This window comes from Sphaerodactylus townsendi, linkage group LG07 (genome assembly GCF_021028975.2).
Source record: "Sphaerodactylus townsendi isolate TG3544 linkage group LG07, MPM_Stown_v2.3, whole genome shotgun sequence".
NCBI classification, from domain to species: Eukaryota; Metazoa; Chordata; class Lepidosauria; order Squamata; family Sphaerodactylidae; genus Sphaerodactylus; species Sphaerodactylus townsendi.
This window is the reverse complement of record NC_059431.1, coordinates 113,233,062-113,257,307: the sequence shown is the minus strand read 5'-3', so window position 1 is coordinate 113,257,307 and position 24,246 is coordinate 113,233,062. Positions and strand designations below refer to the sequence as shown.

Below are 24,246 nucleotides of genomic sequence, written 5' to 3'. Positions count from 1 at the left end.
AGGCACTGCACCCAGTGTGCCGATCACCACTGGGACCACCTTTACTGGTTTGTGCCAGAGTCTTTGTAGTTCAATCCTTAAATCCTTGTATTGTGTAAGTTTTTCCAGTTGCTTCTCATCAATCCTGCTGTCACCAGGAATTGCAACATCAACTATCCACACTTGCTTTTTTCCCACAATCATGAGGTCAGGAGTATTGTGTTCCAAAACTTTGTCAGTCCGAATTCGGAAGTCCCAGAGTAGTTTTACGTGTTCATTTTCAGTGACCTTTTCAGGTTTGTGATTCCACCAGTTCTTTGTCACAGGCAGATGGTAGTTGTGGCACAAGTTCCAGTGAATCATCTGAGCAACAGTATTATGCCTCTGCTTGTAGTCCGTCTGCGTGATCTTCTTGCAGCAGCTAAGTATGTGATCTATTGTTTCGTCTGCTTCCTTGCAGAGTCTGCACTTGGGATCTGTAGTTGACTTTTCAATTCTGGCTTTGATGGCGTTTGTTCGAATTGCTTGTTCTTGGGCTGCAAGAATCAAGCTCTCAGTCTCCTTTTTCAAAGTTCCATTTGTGAGCCACAACCAGGTTTTTTCCTGGTCAATTTTGTCCTCAATTTTTCTAGGAACTGTCCATGGAGAGCCTTCTTTTGCCAGTTTTCTCTTCTGCTTTGCAGTGTATTTTTACGGTATTCACTCTTTGTCTTTTGCACTTTGAGCAGTTTTCTGCTGTTGACTTCCATCAATGTTGGTTCTTCACTGTTTTTCACATAATCTGCCAGTACATGTTTCTCTTCTTCCACCGTTTGTTTCACTTGCAGAAGCCCTCTACCTCCTGATTTTCTGGGTAGGTAAAGTCTGTCAACATCACTACGCGGGTGTAATGAGTAGTGGATTGTCATCAGTTTTCTTGTTTTTCTGTCCAGATCATCCAGCTCTGCTTGCATCCAGTTCACAATTCCAGCAGTGTATCTGATGACGGGTATGGCCCAGGTGTTGATAACACATAACTATTATTATTATTATTATTATTATTATTATTATTATTATTATTATTATTATTATTATTATTATTATTATTATTATTATTATTCACATAACAACACAGCACAAGTGTCTGGAATTCATCTCTGAATATCGAGTCCTTCCCAAGGACCTAGGATATTAGAGGTATTTGCGTAGAATATGTGCAGTTCCTAGAAGTGCTGCTTTCTGCAGCAGGTGGACTGATGTTCTGTCCAAGTTTAGGCTTTCCAGATGTTTTTCAAGATTTCTTGGGATTCCTCCTAGAGCACCGACTACTAGTGGGATTACTGTTGTTCTTTTTTGCCACAATCGTTCAACTTCAATTTGTAGGTCCTTGTATTTTGTGATCTTTTTCCAGCTCTTTGTACTCTACCCTGCTGTCAACTGGCACAAGCAACATCTATGATCCAAACATGTTTCTTCTCTATCACTGTTATGTCTGGGGTGTTGTGTGCCAGGTGCCTGTCTGTCTGTATTCTAAAGTCCCAGAGTATTTTTGCTTCTTCATTTTCTGTGGACTTCTCTGGCTTGTGCTCGTACCAGGTCTTGCTACAGGGCAGGCCGTACTTTTTGCAAATTGTTGTTGTTGTTGTTGTTGTTGTTGTTGTTGTTGTTGTTATTGTTGTTATTGTTATTGTTGGTGTTTTTTATTATTATTATTATTATTATTGTTATTGTTGTTGTTGTTGTTGTTGTTGTTGTTGTTGTTGTTGTTGTTGTTGTTGTTGTTGTTGTTGTTGTTGTTGTTGTTGTTGTTGTTGTTGTTGTTGTTGTTGTGGCAGAGGCCTTCCTGCCCTCCAAAAGTCCAGCCAGGGCCCACTAAAAAAAGGGAAGGCCTTGGCAGATGCCCCACTTCAAGGGGTATGGATGCCAGTCCTGAAGGAAGACAAGGGTACACGGAGACAACCTTTTCTGCCCTATCTGAGGCCATGGAATTGGATGTCCGTGATGAAATTCAAAAGGCACCAGACAGGGTAAGAAAAAGAACATCTTCTACATCAAATATCTGCTGGAAAAGTAAAGAACATAGGGCTCATTTATTTTTATCTAGTGGAACTGCTCAATTATAAGGTATTTAAGTCAGTGGGCTTTTATGTGCTTGTGGTCTCCTTTGTGAAGTGAAGTGTACATTCACTTTGGGTCAGATTCTTAGTTACGCACATGTTTTCCCCTCTCCAGAACTCACCACGCTCTCAGATCTGAAAATGTCTGTGGTTTCTGAAAGCTCTCAAAGGGGCTTTCCCCACTGACACGAGTTGAACTGGTTTCTACCTAGGTTCGCCTCAGTGAATCCCCACTGCCACCGAGCTCAACATTGTTTTGTCTCAGTCCCCCCCCCTCAGAGCTGCGACATCCTTGTCGCAGTTATGAACTACACTTTTCTGCCGGAACAAGGTCAATACTGCTTCAAAGTGGGGAAGCATCGAAACGACACCTCATCCGTTCAACCAATCACAAGCCGCTTTTGTGGCATGTGCAGAACAGGAGAGTCGTGGCGGGCAAAAAGCGCATGTAACTATAAACTGTAAAAACTGTAAAAAAAAGAGAACACTCCCGTTTCCCACCGTAACACAAGCGCCAATCACGATCGAGGAGCGAAACAGGCACCAAGATGACTCCACCCACTTAGCTCGGCTCCAGGGGGTCAACTCAGTTGCTGTGGGGACAGCCTGGAATCGCCCTCCACTGAAGGGAACCAAGTTGACCTTAGCTCCCTTCTGTAGTGGAAAAAGCCCCAAAGTATGGCTTTTCAAGGAAAGCAAAGAGAATCAACACGTGTTTCCCTTTCTTTGGATGTTCTTGCTCTTCCCAACTTTCTCCATCCACACAAGAGTAGTTCCTCTTGCATGGATTGAACAAGGAAGTACAGGATTAGGAAATGGTGGATTGGACCCATTTAAACAAATGGTGGATTGGACCCATTTAAACAAAAAAAATGGGGAAAAAATCACTGCAAAGGACACAGTTGTGAGGTAAGCACTGCATGCATAAAAAGCCAATGAGATAAATTTTGCAAAAAGAAATGCAAAAAGAACCCAGCACATCCAGAGGTGGGATCCAGCAGGTTGTCACAGGTTCCTGAGAGTAGGTTACTAATTATTTGTGTGTGCCAAGAGGGGGTTACTAATGGGTGATTTTGCCACCTGATTTTTGCCTTAGTTACGCCCCTCCTCTCAGCAGTAGTGCGCAGAACTTGAAGCAGTCTAGCAGGAGGTGCACCGGTGTGCGTGGCAGCCTGTGCCTGCGTGCATTCATTTCCCGCCCAAGGACCGGCGCAGCGGCTGCATCCTTGCCACAGCCCCGCCCAGGAATGCCCGGCCATGCCCCCATCGTATCCCACCCAGCCCCATTGGCACTACGCCACAGTTTGAATCCCACCACCATGGGAACCTGTTACTAAAATTTTTGGATCCCACCACTGAGCACATCTCTTTTGAACATTAAGCCCAAAGGGATCTCAGCTAATAAGATGTATTTAATGGGATGGGAGAAAGCACCAAGTATTGAGAAATAGCTAAGGAAGGCATAGTATATCCTGTCGATGGGGAAAATATGGAAATTCTGGGAACGATATAGGTATGCACAAAATAAGTTTGTAGAAGATTGGTCTCCTATTCTGTTACTTTTGAGAATATGATAAGTCTACACAATCAGTTAAAAAAGAAATAGTCATTGTAAACTTTAGACTGTAAACTCTTATTTCATGGCTATAACATTATATACTGCGTATCATGTAGCGCTATGTATGATTTTTTCAATGCACCTTGGGTGGGGTGGGTTGTGAGGGGAAAAGGAAATATTAAGTAAAAGCATTGTGCAGTGGCCCAAGTTTCTACAGTTCTAGGAAAAGGGTGGTTGTAATACCTGTGCACTAACAGCTTCACATATCCCCTCAGAATCCCGTTCACACCGGGGGTGGTAATAGCGCTGCCTGCACACACGAAGCTGGACGACCCCTTGGACAGGTTGGCCATAGGTATACCTGACAGGAAAAAGAGAGACCCATCAAATCTGTGGGCAGAAGGAGAGATTCAGAGCCGACAGTCACCGGGTCTCAGCTCTGAGTGGCACTTGACGCTGAGGCCATTAGGATAAATTTTTGGTTTTGGCTGAAGAGATAGGGAGAAGGAGAACTAGCAGAGAATGCATTGAAAACCCTGGGATAAGGCATGGGCCATTCGACTGAGAAGAGACACACTTCATATCTGGCTAGTCAGAATCAGACCACACAATGGCCCTTTCCACACAGCACAAATAAAACGTTTTCAGACAGGAAATAAAATGTTTCCCCCATGGAGTTCTGCATGGCTTGTAGCCCAAACCAAAGTTCTATTTCTAGCCTGAAAATTTTTAATTTCCATTAATTTCATTAGTTCCCTAGTGATTATTTTTGTGAAAACATCTTGAAAATGCTTTTACGTGCTGTGCGACCTCTTTAAAACATTTCCCGTGCCTCTCTTCGGTCCCTAGACTTGCTTGTTGCTGTCATTTTCTGAGCTCCCATTGGCGGCCTAGCACTTTATTTCCGTCAGGTTCTCTTTTGGGGGGTTGTGTCTATGTAGCTACGTAGACACGATCCCTAGACAATCGCAACACGAGACTTTGAAGCTTCTAAGAATAAATTTTAAAAGCGTAATGACCACAAAATGATATCCAGGAAGCGTTTTTGAGGGGGTGGATTTGGACAAACGGGTTTTTGAAAATGTTTGCAAAACCTTTTCAGGGGCTTGTGTGGGAAGGGCCAACTTCCTGTTTTCCCTGGGTGCTCTTAGAGTTACCAAATCATGGTTGGGAAATTTCCTGGAGCCATCTGGGGCTGTCTGTGGTTTCCCAGAGCCTTATAAACTACGGCCCTTTCTGCACATGCAAAATAATGCATTTTCAAACCACTTTCACAACTGTTTGCAAGTGGATTTTGCCATTCCACACAGCTTCAAAGAGCACTGAAAGCAGTTTGAAAGTGCATTATTCTGCATGTGCGGAATGAGCCTACCCAACAAGTTTAGATTGTTTATCTCTTGCTGTATGTGCAAAGCCTTGTTTGAGAGCTGTGGCTAAGCAGTAGAGCATCTGTTTGTAGAAAATTCCAGGTTGAACCCCCCCCCCACCTTCTCTGGTTAAAAGGACCAGATAGCAGGTGATGTGAAATATCTTTGTCCCAGACACTGGACAGTAACTGCAAGTTTGAGTAGACAATGCTCATAGATCAATGGTCTGATTTTGTATAGGGCATATTAGGAAATTTAGACTTATGCAGGGAACAGGTCTCAGTGTTACAAGCTGGATTAATTTGTCATCTCAACCAGGTAATTAAAATTCTGCCAGCATCTCTGTTAGGGATGCCAGAAGCCAAACTGTTCCACTCTGCAAAGAAACATAATAAAACTAATTTTGTAAAAAATTGTCTTCATTTATAGACAGTCTTCCTGACTGGGCCGCAAGATGAATTACAAGTATAACAGGAAAAAAAAACACCCTTGTCTGTTAGTCAGTGGGATAACTTCAGGTAATCAGTAAGGAGAGAATATGATACCAGGTTTGACAATGGGCATTTCCCCACTCACCCTGATCCCCCCTATGCCTCGTGCTGCTCTCAGCGCGTGGCATCCCAGGCGCGCGCGCAGGTGTCCCCACGACCCCGCACTCTGTGTGGGGTCATCAAAAGGCGCCCTTTGCAAGAGCACCAGGGACGCTGTGCGCGGAGGGGGCGCAACAGCGGCAGCATCGGGGCAGCTGCGCTGTCGCTGCCCCTCTCGTGGGGAATACCAGGGGACCCCGCGCTACTCTCCTCAAGTAGCGTGGGGCTTAAGGTAAGTGGGGAAAGGCCCAATATCTGAATTGAACCATAGAAATTGCCAGCAGAGGGGTTGGGATTGTAGAACTTGCAGGGTGTGGGTGTGTGTCACAGAACAACCTATATAAATGGACCTGTTAAGGCACCAAGACAATCAGCGTAGGACCGACTTTATTCCCAATGATTTTTACCTCTTTAGCTGAATATTTACACTGCAGCTTTGCTCCTTCTGCAAGAATGCACCCTTGAACTATTCTGTTTGGCCCATTTTGTACACTGATGATCAGCCTGATGAACAATTGAGGTTTGTGACCTGCTTATTAATTGGAGTCTGTACAAACTGTAGTCCCCAGCCATGGCGGGGAAACTATTTTACCTTCCAGACAGTTGTAATTTAAAATTTTGAGATACAAAAAGTGAAACACCTTTTTCCCCCCTAAACCCTTTTTTAAACTTCAGAACTTACTTGGCACAAACGTTGACTTTGAACTCTTCATCAAAAGGCGAGACCCTCTGTGGTACGTCAGTTTTCATACTAAATGTTGGCAACACTGAGAATAAATCACAGTGGGGAAAGTCAGTTGGGGCAAAATACAGATCTATTGACTAGGAAGTATATCAATCAATCAAATCTTTTTTATGTTCCTACACCGGCATAAGAAAATGGAATAAAGAATAGTATACAAAGGATAAAACATACTAAAACAGAAAGTATAAATACTAAAAGGGGAAAAACGTAAAGGAGGCTAGGTATAAGAAGAAGCTAGAATTGTTAAAATGAGCATCATAGCTATCAGGTCACTAAACCTACTGTGTTGCGCAACTTGAAAGACTTGTGTTAGAACAGGTCAGAAGTTTATATTTGGCCTGTATTTTCACCACACAATGGTGGATTCCTCACAGCATGTTTATAACAAGTTTCGGTCATTATAAATGAACCCTCTTCTCCTTTTTTTCCATTTGCATGTCTGCCATTTACACGTTCAGGAAGTGATCTGAGCCCATGAAAACAATGCACCTTTGCATGAGAATGCTTCTCTTTGTTATGTTCGTTCACAATGCATGCATCGCTGTGTGAAGGCATACGGAAATGAATCCCCGCAGCCATGCTGATTGTCCTGCAATCTGAGGGGCTGTAACTGTGTAGCTTCACAGCTTCAACACACAAAATTTAAAAAGAGAGTGAAAAAGGGATTTCCCTGCAATGACCAGGCAACAGTGGAGGTGTGGCTGTAGCTCTGTGAGTGAAATGGTGTCATACTTGCTGCCACAGGGAGAAAACGTGCTCGGGGGACTTGAAGAATGGTGGGTGCTCAGAGAATCAGCCTACAACCTGCTGGGTTGATTTGTATACTTAAATCAGCAAAATGTTGCCCGGCAGAGATGGGAGCAAAGCGAACATGTTTGGGGAAAACTTTGCAAATGGCGGGCAGCACGGAGACTCACAAGTGGTACAAAATGGCGGGCACAACAAAACGGGAGTGAAAGCTTTACATTTTTGCAGGAAAAATAAAACATTTTCTGCCCTTCGCACAGCAAGTAGGAAATGTTTTGAAAACGTTCCAGGGGGGAAAGTCGCTAGTTTTCGAAATAAAAAAAAGTTGAGGAAAAATAAACCATTCTCCAACAATGTTGATCAAAAAGCTGTGCAGACATCCTGCAGGGAAAATTTTACTTTGTGACCTCAAAACATTTTATTTGTGTTGTGAGGAAATGACCAATGTTTTATAAATGTTTTAAGGGATGTGTGTGGAAAGGGCCACGGATGAGCTCTGCAGTGACCACTCACCATATTCTTTTACTTCAAACCACTGATCACTGTCGTAGGTTGTTTCATCAGCAACAACGATTCTATAGTTTCCCAGATTGGGGAACTCATCAAGTTGCAATTCCAGTTGTAAGAAGCTAGTGGAAGAAGTTTGATTTTTCCACTGAGCAATCCTATTGCTTTGGGGATCCTGAAAGGAAGGAGGAAATTAAGAGAGTCATCTCCCACTTTCTTCCCTTTTTTTGAGTCCTGCAGTTATGTTGTGAGACTCTCTAGAAATTCATCTGACTGGCATATATTTAGGGCTAACGGGGATACTTTATTGGCAACCAATCAGCTCCTGGGAGCAGCAGTGGCATAGTGGCTAAGAGCAGTGGCTAAGAGCAGGTGCACCCTGATCTGGAGGAACCGGGTTTGATTCCCAGCTCTGCCGCTTGAGCTGTGGAGGCTTCTCTGGGGAATTCAGATTAGCCTGAGCACTCCCACACATGCCAGCTGGGTGACCTTGGGCTAGTCACAGCTTTGCGGAGCTCTCTCGGCCCCACCCACCTCACAGGGTGTTTGTTGTGAGGGGGGAAGGGCAAGGTGATTGTAAGCCCCTTTGAGTCTTCTACAGGAGAGAAGGGGGGGATATAAATCCAAACTCTTCTTCTTCGTCTTCCTGCTAACCTGTCAACTACAAGGGCTGAGGAATCCTGAGGACATCTTGGGAAGAAAGCTGTGCAGAGTGGTTCCCAGGACACCTTCTTTAGCATTCCCAGGCGTCTTATTTAGGAACGGACCAGTGTTTTCCGACACAATCCTAGCTTTATGTTTTCCCTGTACTCTCAGTATGGCATGTCAGAATGATTTTTTAAAAAATCCTTATTGACGTTGACTTTTTAAGCATAAGCTTAAGCATAAGCATAAGCATTTTATTGTCATTGTGCACGCACAACGAAATTTACAGCAGCATTCCCCGATGCACACAATTTCAGACTCATACATCATCCTCACTTTCCCCTTCCTCCACCCATACCCCAATTAGGTGTACCATCTGAATCTTTCATACCCCAATTAGGTGTACCATCTGAATCCCATGACTTTCTAATTCCAAATCTTTTATTTCTCAACAAAACCCTTTTTTTCCAGCTAAACCAGGTAACAGACAGTGAAAGGAAGGTGACCCAGACTCACCCAGACTCAAAAAGAGATGACTTGAGCTGAAATAAGGTGTCTGAGGACATCTTGGGAGGAAAGCTGTGTGGAGTGATTGCCCAGGATGCCTTTTAAAGAGCTCTCAGGATGTTTTATTTAGGCTGTGTGGAATGGACCAATGCTCCCCAGAATGTCCTGTCACTAGCAGCTTTGCTTTTAAAACACGGAAGTACTGACAACTGTGGAGATTTCCACCGTTTAATCTTTTATTAGTTGTATATTTTATTTAACAGTTTTATAAGCCTGCACCCAGTCAGGATCAAAGATGGTCCAAAGAACCATTATGAGTATCATCTTTAAAAATTAAGGAATCATTCATTCATTCATTCCCTGGGTTCATGATACTTTCTGGACACCACGTTACTGACAACGTTCTCCTCATCTTTGCATTTTTTGGGGGGGGGGGAAACCCTGCTGTGTTAGTGGTTAGAAGAGATCTGAGATGATATATTTTTAAACTGCCCTGCTCTTTTGTGATACCGTTCCAGTTAAATGTTTGTTTGTTTATTTATTTATTTATTGGTTATATTCCTATACCGCCCTCCCCTGAAGGGCTCAGGACAGTGAACAAAAACAGAAATAGAGCCCATAGATCAAAGGCTAAAATCCATTAAATAGTAGTTAATTTTTGGCTCTATATAAAATAACCCCATCCCATTAAAACGCAGCATACTAAAATCAACATAATAGATGGCGCCTACTATCAAGTCCCCTAAAACAAAAGGGGGAGGGGGAAGGCAGGATCCACTGATGTTCAAAGGGGGGGGCATCAGCAGTCTGCCCCCCAAAGGCCCGGCGGAACAGCTCGGTCTTGCAGGTCCTGCGGAACTCGCTAAGATCCCGCAGGGCCCTGACAGCTGGAGGGAGAGCGTTCCACCAGGCCGGGACCAGAGCTGTAAAGGTTCTGGCCCGGGTGGAGGCTAGCCGCATCATTGAGGGGCCAGGGATCACCAATAAGTTGTCACTTGCAAGCCCTGCAGAGCTCAGACTTGTCTTGTAGCAGAAGGTCCGAGAGCAAAAAAGAAACTTTAACCGCATCAGCCCTGTGAATTAGAAAACAGATCAAATAATTTCCAATAGGCTGGCTCTTACCGTGATGTAGATCAACGGATACTGTAAAGAAAAAAGAAAATAAAAAAAATAGTGTTAAAATGCAAGTGCCACCACCCCAGAATGCAAGTCAGTCAGTACTAAGCATAGCCGATGGGTGGCTGAACTTGAGTGGGCTGTTAGTTCCTCCAGAGATCGCCTCTGGAAAGTTTGAATTGTCCCCATCATCCCCAGGTGATAAGGTTGAGTAGCTATTGATCTGTTGGTTCCTCCCTTGTACATGAACACAGGTGCAGGGCAGGAGAACTCAATCATTGCAGTGGACCAGTAGCTATCACTGCAATTGTACCCACTGGGGCAGGAGGTCTCCCACCCCCAGTGGGCCTTGCCCACCAGCACTCCATTGGCCAGCAAGAAAAATAATTTTTAAAAAAATCACCACGGGTGATGGTATGATGTCACTTCCTGGAAAACTGAGAAGTGATGTCACACCTTTCTAGGAATTGCCAGAAACTCTATGGCAAGCCAGGCAATTTGTATAAAGTAGTGGTGGTAATGCTATGATGTCACTTCTTGGAAAAAACGGAAAGTGACATCATGTCGTTACCAGCAGCAGCCTTCTACATATCCTTACCCATTCCCCTGTAGCTAGACCCAGCATAAATGGTAGAGGGGAAAAGAGCAGAAGTGAAGGCTGTTTTATTTCCGTTTCACAAAAAGCATAGTTGTACTAATTCATAACTGAACCAAAAAATGGTCTTTGCTGATGGAATTTGGAATTAATGCTGTGACCAATCAAAGGAGGTCATGTGCTAGGAGAACAAGGGACCTCTGTAGATACCGAAAGTCCTGACGGACATGTTTTCTAGGACATTAAGTCTTTTGAACACAGACATCTGAAGATCATGTAATAAACAGGCACTACAGTGTTCTTATGGAGTGACACTAAGGGCTCTTCTGCACATGCAGAATAATGCACCTTCAATCCACTTTCAAAGCACTTTGAAGCTGGATTTTGCTGTGCAGAATACTAGGACTTTAGATATTTTTCAAAATCCAGTTGTTTGAAAATCTACTGATTTTTAAATTAAACTCACCACTTTGTTAACCAGTTTAAACTCGTCATTCAGAGTGAAGATCCGAAACATGACTAAAATGAAAGGACAGGATTAATAAAGTAATAGAAGAAGAAGAGTTGGATTTATATCCCCCCTTTCCCTTCTACAGCAGACTCAAAGGGGCTTACAAACTCCTTTCCCTTCCCCCCTCATAACAAACACTCTGTGAGGTAGGTGGGGCTGAAAGAGTTCAGAAGTACTGTGACTAACCCAAGCTCACCCAGCTGGCATGTGTTGGAGTGCACAGGATAAACCTCCACAGCTCAGGTGGCAGAGCAGGGAATCAAACCCGGTTCCTCCAGATTAGAGTACACCTGCTTTTAACCACTATGCCACTGTTGCTCCCCCTAACTACCAATAGGTTTAATTTGGTAGTATCAAAATCACTTTTCTACAATTTTTGCCGTGAAGAAATGGCTCCCCCCTCCCTTTTCTTTTTCTTTCCTCCCCTCCTCCCAGCAGGTATCATAGACTTGGGGGACTTGGAAATTCCAGAGAAACATCAGGAAATGCTACCTGACCTAGGGGGAAATGATATCTTGACCCAGCCTGACCTGGTCAAAGGAGGGTGGGGTCTGCTGGGAGTGAAGGGGTGGGGGGCTCTTTTTGCTGAGGTCTTTCTGCAGGAGAGCAGGGCTCTTGCCCGAACTGGGAAGGCGGCAGCCATTTTCTGGGCCATGTGCCCAGCCAGGTAATGTGAGCTCTTTGCAAATTGTAACTTTTTAAGCTTTAAGGACCTACCCAGCTTTCCACCATCTACTAGCTAGGGTATGTATAAGTGATAGGGGAAGAGGATTTGTGTTCTCTCCCGTGCTTTGTAAACCCTTGCTCCATCTCGTGGTGTGATAAAACATACTGGTAATCATTTTCTTTGTAATAAATACTTTTTAAACCTTAGATGTGGAGGACAGTTCTCTGTACCACTTATGCCCTACTGTCTTGGACATACTATTTAAACAGGAGGTAAAGGAAGGCTGAGCAGCTTTTCCTCTAGGTCTAGGACATAGGTGTCAAACTCGCTGCCCTCCAGATGTTATGGACTTCAGTTCCCATCATCCCCTGCCAGCATCAGGGGACTGTAGTCCATAACATCTGGAGGGCTGTGAGTTCAACACCTGTGCTCTAGGATCTCCAATCTACCCTGTGGAACCCAGGAGAGGGGAACCAACGGGAAACTGAGGCAGAGACCTCGCAGTTGGAAAGGAAGCTGGGAAACCCTGATCTTCCCCAGTGGGCAGTCCTCAAATGATCAGGTGGTGGCAGCGGAATACCCAGAGAGAAAGCTAGCCCTCCCCAGGAAAAGTTGGCAACTCCTGGGGGCGTGCAGAGCGCAAAATAGGGCCTGCCAGCCAAAAGCAAGCCCGTTTCGCCACACCTACTGATCTTTTAAGGAAAACTAACAGGGTTGTGCAGGATTTCAGAATAGCATTTTTTCCATTTAGATATATTGCTCTAGCTGTTAGTGTCACATACCACACACATTTCCATTATAAAAAGCAAGTAAGACGTAATCACACTTCATTTACATTCATCAGACTTTGGGCTTTTCTAAGTTCCTGTTTCGGGGGATAGAGGTATGTTCAGTTCTGAAAGTGTTTTGGTCACTCTAGTGGTCCATTCAACCTGAAACAGCTTCAAATCCAGCATTTAAAACACGAGCAGATTAAATTTGCAGGGATATATGCTGCATTTAAAGTGGTTTGATGTCAAATAGACCCCTGGGGGGAGCAAAACATATGCAACACTGCCCCCACCACCCCCACCAAGAAAAACGAATTTAGAAGGAAAATAAGAATACAGAAAATCCTTTATTTCTCTTTTTAAAAAATTTCAACCTAACTTTCTCCTCAAATGAGGAAGGCAACAGCAAATCACCCGTAAATATACTCTGGTTAGTTAACATTGTGATATAATGTCATCTCATGGGTCAGTAAACCGAGTCCCCAAATAGTTGGTAGATATGCTCTTGTTCCATATTTAGTCACTGGCCCTTTCCACACTACACAAATAAAGTATTTTCAGACAGGAGACAAAAAGTTTCCTCTATGGAGCTCCACGTGGTTTTTAGCCCAAAATGTTTTCATTTCTAGCCTGAAAATGTTTTATTTGCATGCTGTTCCCTAGCAATTCATTTTTGTGAAAACACTTCGAAAACGTTTTCACTTGCGGTGTGATCTCTTTAAAACATTTCCCATGCCTCTTTAAAACATTTCCATGCCAAACATTTCCCCTGAGTTTGAGCTGGTCATTTTGTGCTGTATTTCCATCAGTTTTTAAAATGGGGCGGCGGGTCATGTCTGTATAACGACATAGACATGACCCCTAAAGAATCACAGCACGAGGCTTTGAAGCTTCATAGCTACAAATCTAAGAAGATGTTTTTAAAAATGAAACAACTGCAAAATGGCAGCCAGGAAGTGTTTTCAAGGGGATGAGTGCATACAAACAGGGAGTTTTGAAATGTCTGCAAAATGTTTTCAGGGGTAGGTGCAGAAAGGGCCAAAATCTTCCGTTGGTCTGTTTTCTGGTTTTTCATTTCCCATACACAGTCTTAGGGCCCAACTAGACTTGGTCAATACCTTACATATTCGGTAAAATTCAGATTTGAGCTTATTCGGGCATAAAAGTATCTGTATGCCCAAATAAGCCCAAATACCAGATTCGGTATGCTCGGATATATTTGGATATCTGAAAATGTTTGGGTCTGTCTGATTTTTTTTGGTATTTTTTGGTGTTTTGTGTGTTTTGTGAAAAGGGCCTGTAAGACCGAGCTGTTCCACCGGGCCTTTGGAGAGACCAGCCGCTGAGGGTACCCCAGCCCCCCCTGCTCTATATGGGTCCCAAACACCATTGGGACCCATTATTCTTTTTTGGGAGGGTGGCGTAAGGGTTTCGTGGGACGCTGTTTTAGGACATAACTGGTTTAGGACATAACTGTTTAGGACATAATTGTTTTAAATTGTATGTATGATTTTATATGTGATATTTTATGCTGTACACGACCCTGAGCCCTTCGGGGATAGGGCAGTATATTAAATCAAATAAATAATAATAATAAAATTAAAAAAGAGATTTCTGATAGAGATTTCAATTGGGGATGTGTTCTGGTGGGTTGCTCTGGGTGCGGACACTTATTTCCTTTATTGTTGCTGGTGTGAATCTCCTGAAAGGAACCAGCCAACTTTGCTAAAGTTTGCGTGGGAGGAACAAATACTGTGGGCATCCAGTTGAACCTGAGGCCCACAGAACGAGTGCCCAGCCATCCAAACTTCAGCAAAGTTGGCTGGTTCCTTTCAGGAGACTCACACCAGTAGGCCTGTGGGAAATTAGGCACCCCTACCCAGAGCAAGACCCCCCCAGAGCCCGTCCCCCAAAATCTCCGACACAGAGCCAGCTGGGCATAACAGCAAGCCCCAATGAAGTCTATGGTGGGAAATTTTTTCTCACCATAGAGCTTGCTGGAGAGCCTGACTGTGCTGATCTATGTGCTGCAATGGCTCCATTGTAGCCAATGGGGGAATTTCTGAGTGTGTAAGCAGCCTGCACATTTTTCAAGGTAGAAGCACCACACTGCCAAGGTGGCTCCAGGAGAGTTCTGGGAGGACTCAGCCAGCAGGCTTCATGTGTAGGAGTGAGGAAACAAAATAAGCCTTTTGGGGCCCATTAAATTGAACCCCCAGAAGCAAAGTTCACCAAGCCTGGATGCTATTACCAGGAGGGCTTCCTGGAGTCAGCTTGACAGTCTGGTGCCTCTACCTTGAATAATGTGCAGCCTGTTGTCATACTCAGAAATTCCCCATTAGCTACAATGAAGCCAAGACACTGCTGGACAAATTTCTTGGGGGGGGGGGCTGTCGGGGGCGCATTTTTAAAGCTACTGGCCCCAAAAGTTCAGAGACTCATCTGGAGTCTGTCCTGATGATACCTCCTCATTTGGTGAAGTTTGGTTCAGGGGGGCCAAAGTTATGGACGCTCAAAGGGGTCACCCCATCTCCTGTTAGCTCTCATTGGAAACAATGGGGGGCACCAAAAAACCAAAAAAATCCTAAATAAGAGGCATTCGTAACGGCTTGTATTCAGGCAAGACATATTCGGGCTGATTTTGGCTAGAATATGCCCGAATTTGCCCAGATTCAGGACGAATCTGGGATTCAGTTCACCTGAATCTTCACGCCTAGGCCCAACTAGATGTTTTATTTGCCAATGTTCACCATTAGGATTGGCATCTATCTGCAAGAATAGCAAACCTCTGAAAACCAGAACGGAGAGGTACCGTCAGGCCTCTATGCCCTAATTATGTAGTCTTACAGAACAACTGGTTGGCCACTGTGTGAAAACAGGATGCTGGCAAGTAGATGTCTTGCTCAATGTCATGAATTTGAAATGGGACAAGCTAATCCAGGCAACAATATCAAATGAGGCTAAACACTTCTGGTCAATAGTGTCTGGCTCTAACTGTTCTAACAACTATTCGGTGTCCTGTATCCTGGTCCGACAGGGGCTGATGGGAATTGTAGTTCACAACATCTGGAGTGCCAAAGGTTCGCCACCATCGACCTAGGTTCGCCACCATGGACCAATTGGCCATGCTGGCAGGGGCTGATGGGAATTGTAGTCCATAACATCTGGAGTGCCAAAGGTTCACCACTACTGTTCTAAGCCTTACCATCCCTTGCCACCCAGAGCCCTTCAGGGGTGGGTGGTATACTAAATCTAATTATTATTATTATGGTAGATTTCACAGCTGCCAGATCTTTAGCTGGTTGTTGGCCATTACAATTCGATCCTCACCCAGAGGCCTAGGAAGTTGTAATGTATCGGCGTAGTATTCGTGCAAATCCCAGCAGGGCTGCCTTCTGAATTTGACAGATGTTAATTTTGTCAATTTGAAGATGTTTCAAGTGCTGCCCTAGTGTTTTCAGGATGGTGCCCAGCATGCTGATTATCACTGGGACAACCTCAGCTGGTTTGCGCCATAGACGCTAAAGCTCCATTTTCAAATCGCGGTATCTAGTGACCTTCTTGTGTTCTTTTTCAATGACCCTGCTGACACAGGGGACTGCTATGTCGATGATGGTCACTTTCCTGTCCTTGATCAAGGTGATATCTGGTGTATTATGTTTCAATACTTTGTCCATTTGGATTTGAAAGTCCCACAGGATCTTGACCTTCTCATTTTCCATTACCTTCTCTGGACAATGTTCCCACCAGTTCCTAGCTGTTCTTATGTTGTAATTCTTTCATAAATTCCAGTGGATCATCTTGGCCACTGAGTTGTGTCTCTGTTTGTACTCAGTCTGGGCTATCTTTTTGCAGCAGCTGAGGACATGATCTACAGTTTCATCAGCTTCTTTGCACAATCTGCATTTTGCATCATCCGAGGATTTTCGATTTTGGCCTTGATGAATTTGTTCTTATGGCTTGCTCTTGAGTGGCTAAAATCAGGGACTCAGTTTCCTTTTTCAGAGTTTTAGTTGTTAACCACAGCCAGGTCTTTTTGTTATCCACCTTGTCCTTGATCTTCTCCAGAAATTGGCAGTGCAGTGCTTTGTTGTGCCAGCCACTCCGTTCCATCCTCCTCCACTCCAGCCCTTACTTTGCCACCCTCCCACACCCCACTCCTCTCCACCCTCCACCTATCCTCACCTTCTTTCCTACCTCAAGCTACACTCTTTAACCTGTCCCATTCCTGAGCTACAGATGCACACCCAGGTAAGTGTCACACCCCGAGAAAGAGTGGGGTGGGAGATGGGGCAAACATCGAGTTCAGCCTTGCAGGAAACATGCCGGATCTATAACCACAGTCTGAATAACAGCTAGCACACATCAACATTATAACATTACAAGAGCGGCTTCTTTCTTAAAAGGAAAGAAAGGCTCAAGTTTTCAAGCCAAACATTTCTCCCCAAGCAGTTGTACACCAAGATCTGTATCAGCTAGAAACGAAATTCACATGTCTCAGAATGGCGGACCGGTTAGATGAGGATCATGAGCTAAGCTGTTCAGGCGAATTGCCGTGAACTTGGACCGGCCCCAAACAGCGTAGCAACTGCATTTTCTTGTACCTGTCATCTCCCTGCCACAGCACTACCCTGCTTACTAACTGCCAATTTTATCCACTGGTTTCTAGAAATCTAGAAATCTCACAGATATTAGCCTGTCAAGGTGTTTTGGGCCTGGTGGGACTGAAAAACAGTGGCGTAATTGCCTAGGGACAAGGGGTACCCCGTGTCCCCGGGCGCCCCCATTTGTCCACATGGAGGGCACCAAAATTGGCCCTGTGGCATAGGAGTTTCAATGGGAGGCACTGCGGTAGGGATCTTGCTCTGGGTAGGGGCATTTCCTGTAGGGCTGCTGGTGTGAGTCTCCTGAAAAGAGCCAGCCAAATTTGCTAAAATGTGTGTGGGAGAAGAAAATGCTCTGAGCACCCAGTTGAAGGTGAACCTGATGCCCACAGCATTTGCCCCTCCCAAGCGAACTTTAGCAAAATTGGCTGGTTCCGAAACCAGCTCAGATTTTGTCCCCGGGCTCCAGTTTGCCTAGATTCGCATCTGCTGAAAAATCAGTGGACGTGGGTTTTTCAAGTGCAATGAGAAACATCAGCAGCTGTCTACCGCCCGATGTGATTTGCAGTGCGTTTCTCACTTACCTTTCTGGCCAGGTTTGTAAATAGGCTTATCTGTCTGGATAAAGACTGCCGAGGTTCTGTTCTGGAGAGCCACACCTCTCCTGTTGTTGAAGTGAAGTGTGGTGCCTTCGACAGAAAACTCCACAAAGGCCAGCGGCTCAGAAGTTGCAGGGGGTGCCTGGGTACAGGGAAACACCAACAACAAAGAGTCTTAAGAAAAACTGTTGTGCTTTCACCTTAGAAGCTAGCCCAAAGGGACTCCTCATTGGATCAACAACTCTGAAGGCCGGACAGAGAACCCATCAGCAGGTAGACGTTCCTGGCTTCAAAAGCGGCCTTGAGCCAAGAAGAGAGACAGGGTAAAAGTGTTTTAATCGAAAAATAGTAGACCTCTGATATCCCAGTTCTTGATGACTAGGCAATCCTGATAAACCCTAGAGCAGTGATGGTGAACCTCTTCGAGACAGAGTGCCCAAATTGCAACCCAAAACCCATTTATTTATTTATCAATTTAACCTGAATACTGAGGTTTTAGTTTAGAAAAAACAGTTGGCTCCGCGAGGCTGCATGCTACCTCGGGAGTAAAGCTTGGTGGTAGTCGGGTGAAAAACTTGCTTTGAAGCTTACAACCGCGTGGCAACTCTCTTCCAACGGGTGAATCCACACGCGCACTCCTAGGAGGGTTTACTCAGAAGCAAGCCTCATTGCCAGCATCCGAGCGTACTCCCAGGTAAGGGATCACGCTTTAGTTCTTCACATGAAAATCAGTGGGGTTCAACAGCGCTTAACAGGATTACCTACACTGCTTCCCCAAAATTAGGTCTTAGGTTTAATGCTAATAATCCAGCCCAGTGGCCCAGGCCAACCTAGATGTGCTTGGGGTGGGGGGTGGGCAACTCTATTTGTGCGTGCCCACAGAGAGGGCTCTGAGTGCCACCTCTGGCACTCGTGCCATAGGTTCGCCACCACTGCCTTAGAGAGAATTAGGGCCATTTTTAACTGTTCCCAAAAGGAAGATATTGACCCTTTCTGCGCAGACACTTTAAAACATTTTGGGGCAGGAAATAAAATATTTCCTCCAAGGAATTCTGCACTGAGTTCCCTCCTGAATTTTTTCTTTGAAGCCTCAAAAACGTTTTAAATGCTTCCTCTTTTCCAGCAATTCTCTTGGCCGAAACATTGTGAACAAGGCTTCATTTGTGTGCTGCCCCTTTAAGACACCATATTGCGAGCAAGCTCCTTGCCGGCAGAAGCCTTTTTGGGGAGCATTTCAGAGCCTTGTTGAGACTTTAGGGGGGCATAATCTTCACAGCATCAACTACAGAAGACTCAGGGGACTTCAGCATGACGGTGTGAAGCACAGAAGCATGGATTTGTCCACGTGCTGGGGAAAAAACAGGGAAAAACAGAAAGTGGCAGCCAGGAATTGTTTCAAGGGGATGAGTGCGAACAAAAGGATGGGGGTGGGTGGGTTTGAAAACATTTTACAAGCGTTTTAGGAGACTTGCATGGAACGGGCCATTGGCTAGGAGAAAAGACACACAGTAAGGAACAGAAATTATATTCAGTACACAGAGGAGATGCAGAATCTGTGTTGATATCAATATGGGCTTTTCCCTTATATGTTCTGGGCAATAGTTCATTTCTGGCAAACAGTACATTCCTTTGGACCAGACAGGCAGATTTGAAGGGTGAAAGATGAAATTTTCTGACAGAGTCAAGTGTTGCTGTACAGCATGGGAATCAAACTCACGGCCCTCCAGATGTTATGGACTACAGTTCCCACCATCCCCTGCCAGCATGATGCTGGCAGGGGATGATGGGAACTGTAGTCCATAACATCTGGAGGGCCGCGAGTTTGACACCTGTGCTGTACAGGTTCTCTCAGGAGCCTTTGACCAGACTATGGTTCTGTCCAGTTTGGTGTGTTCGCCAAAGAACGGCCTGGGCAACACTAGTTCACTTTGAGTGAAGGCTTTTAATCCAGCTCCCTCTTTTTGTACGCGACTCCCTGTTGCTCGTCTCTCTCGAGCATCAGCGCCCTGTTCTGTGGGCCTCCCCAATAAACAGACTCTGGATACTGGGAAAACCTGACTTTTGGTTTGATAGCTCACGAAAGTCTTTGCCTGTTTCTCAAGCTCCGCCCCACTTGCCTCTTCCCACATTGCGCCCTTTCTTCTCATGCATTTTGTCTCCTTCACAGTGCCGTTCTAAATTCCTTTGGCTGATGTCAGAAATAAAAGCCTGGCTTGGAGAATGCGTTTCACTGAAGCCTGTGCTTTCCTACAAGGCATAGCTCCAGAGGTGGGATCTAGCAGGTTCTCACAGGTTCCCGAGAGTAGGTTGCTAATTATTTGTGTGTGCCGAGAGGGGGTTACTAATGGGTGATTTTGCCACGTGATTTTTGCCTTAGTGACGCCCCTCCTCTCAGCAGTAGCGCGCAGAACTTGAAGCAGTCTAGCAGGAGGTGCACCGGCGTGCGTGGCAGCCTGCGCCTGCGTGCATTCGTTTCCCACCCAAGGACCTAGGCCTTATTGGCTGCGTCCTTGCCACAGCCCCTCCAGTGCCCCGGAATGCCTGTGCGCCCGTCTGTACTACAGCTCCCATTGGTGCTACGCCACAGTTTGAATCCCACCACCATGGGAACCTGTTACTAAAATTTTTGGATCCCACCACTGCATAGCTCTGACCGAAACGACAAGCAACAACTGTCAGCGTGCCACACCCTCCCATGGAGGCATGACATGAACAATGTTTTAAGGGGTCCTGATAATCAGAACATCTTGCTGAGCATTTCTTGGGGCCTGAACTGGGGAGTGGATCAGGGCTGGTTCTACATTTCAGGCAGAATTCTCAGCCCCCCCCCCCCAATCGTGCCAATTACTAAGCCTGCTTCTTCCCTAACCACTACACCAGGCTGGCTCTCATTCTTGCAATTCTTCTACTTCTCCCTTTCAGTCTACTTGCTCTCCTTCCTACTTCCTTAACCTTTTGGTGCTTCTTTCCACCTCTTTGTGTCATCTGCTGGCCACCTTCTCCGCATCTGCTGAGCTCTTTCCCCCTCCCATTTCTCTTCTCCTGCTCTGACATCCAGATAGCAGAACATCCCCTCCAGTCTCTTCTTCTCTTGAGACCTAAGATGTCTTCTGTCACTGCTACCATTTCTGTTCTTCTTTGGGATGCCGCTCCTCCACCCCACCCCTTAACCCAAAAGAGCAGTCTTGGCTGCCTTTCCAAATTCTGCCAGCTCCAGGATTGGCCAATGTTTCCCGGACTTTGAAGTTCGCTCTTGACACATATTCCCTCTCTGTGTCACAATCCCAGCTCGGTTTCAGCCTTCATTCAGACTTCCATTCCTGCCTCGCCTTTCTCCTCTGCAAGAATACTCCCACCTCACTCCTTGGAAACTTCACAGTTCACATTGCTAATCTAGGGGCTGGGAGGAATTCCAGGAACGGGAGAAACAATTGGGAATTTCCCTCCCTGACTAAGGTTGCCACCCCGCCAGGTGAGGTACGGTGATCTCCTGGAATTACAACTGAACTCCAGACTGCAGTGATCACACCCTTAGAGAAAATGGCTGTTTTGGAACATGGGCCCTATGGCAGTGGTGGCGAACCTTTGGCACTCCAGATGTTATGGGCTACAATTCCCATCAGCCCCTGACAGCATGGCCAATTGGCCTTGCTGGCAGGGGCTGATGGGAATGAACCCCATATGCTTATCTGGAATATAGCTTTCCCACCACTGCTCTTTATACCATGCAGAGGTGAAGCTCTCCTGGCCATCAGCAAGGATACAGGGATGGCTGATTTGCTAGAACCAGGTCTGGAAAACTCCTGGGGTTTTTGGGATCCAGCCTGAATGGAAGAAGGGACCTCTCTGTGGGGTACAGAAAAATGTCACAGAGTCTGCCCCCCACAAAGGAGCCATTTTCTGCAGGGGAACTGACCGTTAGTCTGGAGATGAACGATAATTCTGGGAAATCCCCAGGTACCACCTGGCGACGGGCATACCTTCTGAGGTATCTCCCTTTCCCAGACCCTGCTCTCCACAATCTCCACCTTCCCAAATCTCCAGGGATTTTCCACCCTGGAGATGGCAACCAGTGGTGGGATTCAGCAGGTTTGCACCACTTTGGCAGAACCCAGGGGCGTAACAAGGCAGCCCTGGGTAAACTGGAGCCCTGGGCAAAACCTGAGTTGGATGCCCCCCCCCATGGAAGCCTACCCCACCCTGACCTCAATAAATCTGCTTTTTGCACCAGGACGGTGTTGGTGCCTGTGCAGAGTGGATTTTTAGACATATCGGCATAATTTTGTATATCATGGTGATGATGCGATCAGAATGCCCTCCTTGCAAGAACATCCCGGAATTTTGCCCAAGAATCTTTGTTCTTGCATTGAGTTTTCTGCATTAGCTTTACCATGGGGGGGTTGCAGTATTTCTGGGGGGGGGGGGCAGCACATTCTCACCAAACACAGTCTCTCAAAACTTTCAGAGATGCTCATCAGGAGACTGTCCTAACGATACCCCCCAAGTTTGGTGCAGTTTGGTTCAGGGGGGCCAAAGTTATGGACCCTCAAAACTGTAGCACCCATCTCCTATTATCTCCCATTGGAAACAATGGGGGATAGGGGCACCCCCTTTGGGAGTCCATAACCTTGGACTCCCTAAACCAAACCTCACCAAACTTGGGGGGTAGCATAAGGACAGTATCCTGATGATACGCTGAAAATTTGGTGCTGCTAGCCTAAAAACTGCACCCCCTGCAGGCCATAAATGGAAAACCACTAAAATACCCAAAAACGAACCCAGCATTTTGATGCCCCCCACAAAGTGATGCCCTGGGCAGCTGCCCACCTTGCCCAATGGGCATTACGGCAGTGGCAGAACCAGTTGTTAGAATGCCTGTTTGCCTGGCTGATATATTTTCACTTGACTGTCTCGAACTCTGTATGCCCAGGGCTGAAGTCCACCGAGCTTCCCCTCCGTATCTACTGACAACATCCATGCTGCAGAACAGGCACAAAGCAGCTTTTCTCACAAAGCTAAAAGAAAACTTTTTGAGGAATGAAATACAACATTTCCTCAGAGGAGTTCCACGCAGTTTTTAGGCCAAAAGGTTCTGCAAAAAGGTTTTATTTCAACCTCAACATGTTTTATTTGGACCCTCTAGACCAGGGGTAGGGAACCTGCGGCTCTCCAGATGTTCAGGAACTGCAATTCCCATCAGCCTCTGTCAGCATGGCTAATTGGCCATGCTGGTAGGGGCTGATGGGAATTGTAGTTCCTGAACATCTGGAGAGCTGCAGGTTCCCTACCCCTGCTCTAGACTGATGATCTTTTTTCCTAAAACATTTTAAAAATGTTTCCTGCTTGCCTGTGTGGAGAAACCGGAAGTGCTTTACTTCTCCTGTCTGAACTGGAAGCTCCTCGCCCTCCTTTGACTCTGCTACTTTACCCTGTTTCCCCGAAAATAAGACATCTACTGAGAACAAGACGTAGTAGAGGTTTTGCTGAAGTGCGAAATAGAAGGCATCCCCCAAAAGTAAGACGTAGCAAAGTTTTTGTTTGGACGCATGCCTGACGAACAGAATACAGAAATATAAGACATCCCCTGAAAATAAGACATAGTGGATCTTTGGAAGCAAAAATTAATATAAGACACTGTCTTATTTTTGGGGAAACACGGTAGTTTCTCTGACTGCCAACATTTTCTGCTGCTTCAGAGTTTCTCTTGCTTTCTGCCATTATCTGAAGTTTCCTACAGATGTTTTCTCATCTGGCATTGTGGCTGCCTGCAATTTCCATCATTGTTATACCATAATACATTCATTTTTGCCTGCCGACTACGTTAACATGCCATTTTACCTTTTTAATTTGTGTGTGTGTGTTGTGGATGTGATGCTACATAGATTCAACATCAGAATCGTCAAGACTTCAGAGATTTTGACTCTGTAGCTTTGAAGACACGCATGCGGGTTTTTTAAAAAAGAACCATTTTCACCTGAAACACTTTGGCTCATTCCGCACATGCAGAATAATGCACTTTCAAACTGCTTTCAGTGCTCTTTGAAGCTGTGTGGAATAGCAAAATCCACTTGCAAACAGTTGTGAAAGTGGTTTGAAAACGCCTTATTTTGTGTGTGCGGAAGGGGCCTTTGTTTTTATGGGTTATGCGGACAAAATCCATGAAAACAATTCCTTTCTTCTGTTTGCCTCCCTTATTCCATTTGTGCCTTTCCACTCTCTTCCTCCTTTCCAGCATTGTCATTATGTAGCCTTTCTTCTTCATTCTCTCTGTCAAAAAGTTTAGTACACTGGTCCTTTCCCTTGGTAAGTATTGGACATTCTCTGGTAACCACCTCTCACTTTCTCACTGCTCAATCAACCACTTTTTATTTAGGTCATAGACCAACATAAGGTAATTAAAATATAAGACAATTTTTAATAAAATATAAGATAATAACTAAAACAAAAGATAATTTTTGTAAAAAGAAATGTAAATATATATCTAAAAGAATCTACTGGTCAAAAGAAACTAGAAACACAAAAAAATGTGGAAACAAAACAACAGGATAAAAGCATAAGTATTAAAAGGGAACCAAAAAATTGAAAGGACTATGAAAACTATTAAAAAGGGGAATAACATAGGGGAGCAATTTGAGGGTCCATA

General features: G+C 45.2%; 1 protein-coding gene across 3 annotated transcripts in view; it reads right to left on the bottom strand.

The window, feature by feature from the left end:
* The window catches only part of LOC125436916 (ovostatin-like), a 110,296-nt gene that overhangs the window by 69,884 nt on the left and 16,166 nt on the right, over positions 1-24,246 (bottom strand). For all 3 annotated transcript variants that reach the window (XM_048504288.1, XM_048504289.1, XM_048504290.1), the window contains exons 4-9: positions 17,589-17,745; positions 10,919-10,971; positions 9,864-9,884; positions 7,596-7,764; positions 6,273-6,357; positions 3,877-3,994 (exon numbers count right to left, since the gene is read on the bottom strand). In XM_048504288.1, the coding sequence (XP_048360245.1) occupies positions 3,877-3,994; positions 6,273-6,357; positions 7,596-7,764; positions 9,864-9,884; positions 10,919-10,971; positions 17,589-17,745 (603 nt within the window). The remainder of the gene's footprint in view (positions 1-3,876; positions 3,995-6,272; positions 6,358-7,595; positions 7,765-9,863; positions 9,885-10,918; positions 10,972-17,588; positions 17,746-24,246) is intronic.